General features: G+C 31.1%; 1 protein-coding gene across 2 annotated transcripts in view; it reads right to left on the bottom strand.

Moving 5' to 3' along the window:
- Nucleotides 1-3,540: 3,540 nt before the first annotated feature.
- The window catches only part of TpnC41C (Troponin C at 41C), a 29,733-nt gene continuing 25,108 nt past the window's right edge, over nt 3,541-8,165 (bottom strand). For both annotated transcript variants that reach the window (XM_065513910.1, XM_065513911.1), the window contains exons 3-4: nt 4,425-4,820; nt 3,541-4,352 (exon numbers count right to left, since the gene is read on the bottom strand). In XM_065513910.1, coding sequence (XP_065369982.1) covers nt 4,318-4,352; nt 4,425-4,820 — 431 coding nt within the window. In that variant the 3' untranslated portion in view covers nt 3,541-4,317. The remainder of the gene's footprint in view (nt 4,353-4,424; nt 4,821-8,165) is intronic.

Below are 8,165 nucleotides of genomic sequence, written 5' to 3'. Positions count from 1 at the left end.
AATTATCTCTGTGGGATACGCTAGACTTTAGAAGTATCCGATATTTTCATGATTCGTTCTTGGTCATAGCTAACAATGGCCTATAAAAGCTACAAATTGGAAAAATCGCTAATTTTTAAGTCATACACTCAATACACACTTAAGATATTATTCCACAGAACCAATCACAAGTATGTCATCAGTTTATTTGCAAAAATAACAAAGATGTAATTTAAACAAGTAACAAAGTATGGTCGGTCAAGCCCGACCATATAATACCCTACACCAAGTAAATGAGCAAAAAGATTTTTCTTTTAAAATATCAATAATTTATATTCGTGAGTGATTTTCGAAATGGGCCTTATATGGGAGCTATGACCAATTATGGACCGATCACCATGAAATTAGGTCGTGTGATTTATGTCTGTATGGAAATTATTTATGTTGAATTTGGTGTATATACCGACATTTTTAAGAGATTTATGCACGTTTAAGTGATTTTCGGAAGCGGCTCTATATGGGAGCTATGACTAATTATGGACCGATCGTAACAAAATTTGGTGACATGAATTTTGTACATATAAAACTTATTTGGAGCGAAATTTGTGTAGATACATTTATAAATTAAACATTTATGACCGATAAAGTCCAATTTCGAGAGGACATTTGTATGGGGGCTAGGTGAAATAATTGACCGATTTCAGCCAGTTTCAATAGGCATGCTCTTCCGATCGGGATACAATTTGCACCATAGTTTAGATACTATTCAATAGGACTGGATATTATCTAAACTATTTGACACAAATTTTGTCAAAATGTCAAATTTTGATTCCCTCTAACTCAGAGAATTCTTGACCGATCTTGTTGGAAAATTACGTCTAAGCTTCTATCCAATAGGACTTACCATGGTCACGATCAGAAGACATCGGTTTCAAAAGTTGTGTCACTTGAAATAAAAACCCCAATATATACATCATACAGATATTTATTTGTTTGTGTGTGACTTATAGGAGCCAAAACCACTGAACCGATCCTCTTAAAGTTTTTACTGTATGTTCCTCTATACCTGAAAGGAACAATAAACTGCTTTTTATTTTGAAATTTCAGGTGGTGAATCTGCTGAACTGTAATTGTAAAAGCCGAACAACTTCGCGGAATTTACTTCGATGCTATTGTGCGCTTCTTGTCTGAAAATCGGCGGCATTGGAAATATGGCCGTGACATTGGAAATATGGTCGTGACACCACCTATACCAATATACCACCTATATAATTGTGAAAGTCTTCAAACTTTATACGAATCAATTTCTTATCAGTGCATAATGTTTAACTATTAATGGGTCCGAACGGAACAGGGGGCATTGGTCTTCCTATACAAAGTAAATAGTCATTTTTGAAAATCTAGAAACCTATAGTTGTTGAAGTATTAAAACTTTTCCGGAATATCTGCCTTATTATTGTTGGCTGAAAATAGTCGAAATTGTATTAGTGGACATGGTTCCTCCCATACAATGTAAATCCTTAATTTTGAATGTCGGAAGAACTATAATCGTAAAAGTTTTTAAACCTTGTACTAATTAACTATACGGAGTTTGGCTGAAAATGGGCGGTATTATATCATATAAATTAAATACGAGAACTAAAATTGTAAAAGTCTTAAAACTTTATCTGAATCAATTTCGTATCACTATATGAAGTTTAACCAACAAATGGGAGCGGTCGAAACTGGGGCTGAGTCACCTCACATACAAAGTAAACAGTTGTTTCTAAATACCTTGAGAACTGTATAAATAGTTCTCTTATCATTTTAAATAGTTCCGAATAATTCGAATATGTGAAGAACTGTAATTGTAAAAGCATTTAAACCTATTACGAATCAATATGTGGAGTTTAACTAAAAATAGGCGGAATTGGATTAGTGGGCGTGGCACCTCCCATACAAACTAAATATTAGTTTCGAATATCTGGAGAACTATAAAACACTCTGCAACACTGAAAAAACACACGATCATGACAGTATAGGTTCGACTCTACTACCAAAGGGTAGTAAAACCCTATCCTCAGTTTGTCCATTTTGGTGACCGATTTTTTTGTTAATGGGCCACGAAAGTTTCTGAAAATCAGTGGGGCCTCTAAAAAAGGTGTCATCATTTTTTGGTTTACATCTAATTCAGACTTTGTGATACGGCTTAACCTTATATGGCAATAATATAACTAAAAGTCCGCCAAATAAATTTTGTTAAAATTTGTTTCCAAAAAATAGCCTTTTCGTGCACTTTTGTTGAAAAAATATAGGAAGAAAAATTTTTATTTTTACTTTTTTTAGAATAACTTCCAGGGACTCCTTATCTTTCACTAACAATATTTAGCGAAGTTGTAGCTACGGTAAATCTGAATAACTCTTGTGAACATATCAATACAATCTGAACATATCTACACGCAGAGAAAAAATATAGTTGGGCATGGTTACTGTAACCATTTCAATATTGTTACAAGTTCTTTATCTTTATTATAGTCACAGTAACCATTTACATGATTGTGGTAACCATAATATGGTTAACTTACGATTCACATGATTGTCTCAACCATATATATGGTTACAGTAAACATATATATGTTTGTGATAACCATTTATATGATGAAGGACTTATCATATTATGGTGCTCTCGGCTTAAGGCTTATCATAATCTGAGAACAACATATTATGATAAAATTATTCATCATAAATATGGTTGCCACAAACATATATATGTTTACTGTAACCATATATATGGTTGAGACAATCATGTGAATCGTAAGTTAACCATATTATGGTTACAACAATCATGTAAATGGTTACTATAAATTAATATAAATTAATATACACATATGAAGACAAAAATGGGATATCTACCATAAATTCGTAAATATTTGGTTTTAATGATTAATATTTGTTTGAGATATTTAAGAGAAGTATTTAAAATATATTGTAGAAGATGGGATAATAAAATCTTTAATAATGAGTGAAATAAAATGTTTTTTGGTTCTCCTGAACAATTTGTTTTTTGCAGATACCCGTTTTTGAATATAAGCTCTTAATATTCATTTTTGATTTTGCTTAAAAATTAATATTAAAATTTTTAAAAGTAAAAGCTTTTAAAAATTTTACATGGTCCTAATTTGACAACCCCCAGCGCCGTTCCTGTGAAGTCAATGAGGGTTGTAGTCTAAAAAGAATCTCGAATACTCCTTTTGATCTCCTGTTTAAAATTTCATATCAATCGGATAAACCAGTTAGAAATGAAAGATTTATTTCCAAGATATTTTGATACTACTACTCTGAAAAAAATTAAGCCTAATGTTATGCTATACTTTTAATAAATCTTTAGCATAATATTATGTGTTCGACTCGGATTTTGGCACAAATTTAATTTTAAAGCCCAGTAAAAATCTGATGCACTCTACATAACTGGGATCTCCAAATTTTCTACAACCATGTTGGGAGTTATAAATTCGCTTAAAACTAAATTTATATTGTTTGCTTTGTTATACCTTTTTTGCCATATTAAAACTACAAATCATATAAACATTTTATTTATGGCCTCTTTTGGCTAGTTTGTTAACGTCTTTACAATTTTATTCAACTTTGTTAACTGAACTTATAAGAAAAAAACTAAACATCAATAATAAAGAAACAAAAAACATAAACTAATCACATCAGTAGCGGTAATAAATTATAATAAACATGTCTTTAAACAGAAATAGCAACCTAAATAGATTATTAAAATTTAATTTATAAACAATTCTTTTTTTTTGTCAACTATTTGCAAAAAAAAAACACAACAGAGAAATACGGAAATTATTAATAAATTAAAACAGGAGATTGTAGCAAATTAAAACAAAGAATTTTTGAATAATTTGACAAAACAAGTGTAATTTTAGAAACACAAAACACACAGAGGTTTTTTTTAATGTATTTCAAATGACAAATTGATGTAGGGAACCGACAAAGTGTCTAAATGAAAGGGAATTTAGAATGTCTTAATCTGTTAAGTGTCAATGAAGGATAAAGAGAAAAAACACTAATAAAACAAGATCATTATAATAAATGTGACATGTAGCAGGTTTTGGTTAAAAATGTATAAAAAAATATTGATATAGAATTTTTTGTTTTTGTAGTTGTAGATTTTTTTATTAGTTTATCATTATTGTTATTATTAAGATAAATATTATTAATTATTATTAATTAAGATGTTTCTAGAGTGTAAATTTGTTTTTGGTAGGTAAGATTATTTTAAGATAACAAAGAATTTTGACAGGAAATAGTTATGGTTTCTTGCAACAATAATTATTTTTAAATTTAATCATCACCACCAGTCATGACCTCCATGAATTCTGTAAATTAAATAAAAAAAAATTAATTAAACCAATAACTTTTGCAATTAAATAAATAAAGCAACCACATACCATCAAAATCTACGGTACCAGAACCATCCGAATCAATTTCCTCAATCATCATGTCCAAATCTTCATTCGTCAGTTTGTCATCCAATTCACGTAGAATTTCACGTAACACTCCCGTGGTTATGTAGCCATTGCCCTCTTTGTCGTACAAACGGAAGGCTTCTTTGAGTTCTTGCTGCATTGCCTCAGCATCTTCTTCAACCAGGAAACGGGCGGCCAGCGTAGTGAATTCTTCAAATTCAATTTGTCCCGAACCATCCTCATCGACTTCAGCGATAATTTCCGCTAAAGTGGCCTCGTCCAATTGATGACCCAACATGCTGAGAATAGTGCCCACCATCTGGGTGCTAATGTAGCCCTGTTTCTCCGGATCGAATGCATTGAAAGCATTGCGGAGTACTGTAAATAAAGAAATATTCCATTAGTTTCCTTTCACTTATTGTATTAAATAAATGTTTTTATTTTGTTTTTATTTTTTTTCATAAATGTTTTGCGTGTTTGCAAGATTGATGTCTTGTCCAGTAATGCTCTCATTTTGATGTTGTTAATATGGCTGTTACTGTAATCTTTTCAATCATAATCTTGGCAGAAATGTGTCATTCGTATTATGAAATTGTTTTAATAGTTTGTTTGTCTGTTTATATATAACTGCACCTTTCTATTACTCTGAATGTACGTAGCCATGTTCAGGTACGTATTTACCAACGTATTACAAGTATTTAAGAGAAATCTTAAGAAATTTGTAGTTTACAGTGGGTCAGTTGTATGAAAACTGACAATCATAATTTCATGAAAGTATGTTATTGTTTTGTTTCTTACTAATCAGATTAGTAAGAAACAAAACAATATACAAGTACTTACATGTTATTAATGTCAAGTAGGATTTGGCTTATCTTGGTTAGATTTTTGGTTTTTAATTTGATGCAAAATAATAAGATCTTTTTTTAATTTTCTAGTTAATTTTTAAAAATAATGTTCAAAAGTTGATATTTAATGGAAGAAATTGCAAAAGCGTGCCTCTAACTTTTCGCTATGTTTGAAATAAATAGAAAATACAGTTTTTTCTTTAGATTATTTTTTTCATTATATTATAATGTACACAGGATAGTGTTATGTAGGGAATAGAACATCGGGCAAATGATCTCTACTGCTTTTCTGGAACATAAATACTATTTTATAGAAACAGTGCGGACAATCATATTTTTTTGGAAATAATTCTTTCATTGCTAACTGGCTGATTCAGTAACCAAGGAATATTCATGTTTTTGTTTTGTCGACAGACCTCGCAGAGCCTTCAGCAGCGGTGCTCTGATTTCTCAAAGTTGGACACCTCAGAAAATCATAGCCCTCGATTATGAAAAATATGGTTGCTATTTATCGCTTATAGTTAGCGAGTTATACGCAATTGAAAAATTCAAATCTTATAATTTCACCTTGGTCCGGCTTTCACTCAATATTGGACACGATTTATGACCGAATTCATTTTTATGTGTGTTAAACAATAAATAAAAAAGATAATGAAAAACGTTTAAAATTTTAATTGAAAAATTTAGAAAATGTTGAATTTTTCAATTTTTTTTAAACAAAATTACGCATTGCTTTCAAGGAAAACAAATTCTTAAAGAACTTGTAATATTTGTAATGGTCGTCATGTAAACTTGAACATAATCAACATATTTTTATACCCTACACCACCATAGTGGGGAGAGTATAATGCATTTGTGCAGATGTTTGTAACGCCCAAAAATATTAATCTAACACCCACCATAAAGTATACCGATCGACTTAGAATCACTTTCTGAGCCGATTAAACGATGCACAGTGGTATGAGAATAAATCTGTAACTTCTAAACCTTTACTTCGATTTGAATGAAATTTCTCGAGTTTAAGTTTTGAATTTGGATCTCATGAGCCCACCAGAAGCGGGACCAGGGGTTCCCAAATTAGGACACCTCGGGTATGTTCAATTTTTAAAATGATACTATTTCTTCGGTACCGTGAAATACCTCCCAAATGAAATAACTCCCCACGAAAAAATTAAATAACACCCAACAAATTTTCCATACAACTTGGGACTTATTTCATTATTAAACAACTCCTAACGCATAGGGAGTTATTTCATAATTTTTTGTTGGGAGTTATTTCATAATGCAATAACTCCCAATGAAACAACTCCCAATGAAATTTTTGTTGGGTTTTATTTCATTTTATTTTGGGAATTAGGAGTTATTTCACTGTATTGGGAGTTATTTAATTTTTGTTGGGTTCTACTTTGCAATATCAGAACCCATAAATATAAAAAAAACTGGCTTCACTCAGAAAAGTTTTTTGCATTGCCGGCCTTCGGCCTGGCGCAAAGGTGTTCTCCTCTGGGGTGTTTCAAAAACCGGCTTCGCTCAGAAAAGATTATTTATACATCGTCGGCCTTTGTCAGGTTGCAACGATTACTTAATCTGGTGCGAAATGAAAATCGGTTTTCTGAAATATTATAAAACCTTTCTGCAATGAAAGAAATCTTTTTTGAGCGAAGCCAGATTTTTATACACCCCGGAGGAGAAAACCTTAGCGCACGCCCGAAGGCCGGCAATGCACAAAACTTTTGCAAAACAATGCAAACAATGCAGTTTTTGACACATCCCAGAGGTGAAAAACTTTGCGCTACGCTATAGGCCCGCAATGCAAAAATTGTTTGGTAGGCGAAGAATAATTTCACTTTTGTAGTTCCTTTTTTTAGATTGCATAAATAAATAGCTTCACATTGGGAATTAATTAATTTCTATTGGGATTTATTTCAATGGGAGTTATTTCGCTTTTTTGGGACTAAAACTTTAAAATTATGAAACCGCCGATTATTGGGAGTAATTTCATTTTACCCTTTGGTAGTTATTTCATATTTCAAGTTTGGGAATTATTTCATTTTTGAAGGGAATTATTTCATTGGGAGTTATTTCACTGGGAGTTATTTCATTTGGGAGCTATTTCACGGTACCTATTTCTTCGTCTGTGTTCCGATTTATAAGAAATTATCTCTTATAGCTTAGGAGATATTCGCATTTGAAAATTTAATTTTCAAAATTTTTACCCACCCTACTCTAGTTTTTTGGTGACCGCGGTTCCAAATATTCCCCGATGTTATCCATTTTTCTTTTATAGGATTAACAATATATATCAAATAAAGAAAGAAGTGTTTAAAAATCATGACTGAGTCCAAAGTTACATGCATTTGAATTTAAAAAAAATAAAAAAAGCCATTCTTCGCAATTTGTTAGGGAAAAAAGTACTTTTATTCTTTTTAAGTTATCTAAAAAATTTCTAAGAGGATGTATAATGAATTTGTACTTTTTGAAAAGCTAACTAACTTTACGTCAAATATTTTAAATGAAAAGAAAATTTAAACTTTTTGATACCTAGGGGGGTCCATTCAAAAAATTACTATTTTTTATGTAAAATTCAACTTTGGGGCAAAAATTCTATAATCGCATACTCGATATCAAAATATAGTAACCTATTTTAGATGGCCCAATATGTTCTTAATCATTTTATAATTTTTTCGGCCCAAGGACCAAGCCTATTGAAACTGGCTGAAATCGGTCCATTATTTCACCTAAATCCCATACAAATGCCCTTCCGAAATTGAACTTTATCGGTCATAAATGTTTAATTTATATATGTATCTCCACAAATTCCGCTCCAAATAAGTTTTATATATACAAAATTCATGTCACCAAATTTTGTTAGGATCGG

Source organism: Calliphora vicina, chromosome 5, assembly GCF_958450345.1.
Source record: "Calliphora vicina chromosome 5, idCalVici1.1, whole genome shotgun sequence".
NCBI classification, from domain to species: Eukaryota; Metazoa; Arthropoda; class Insecta; order Diptera; family Calliphoridae; genus Calliphora; species Calliphora vicina.
Note: the sequence above shows the minus strand (reverse complement) of the source record. Positions and strands in the feature narration are given on the sequence as shown.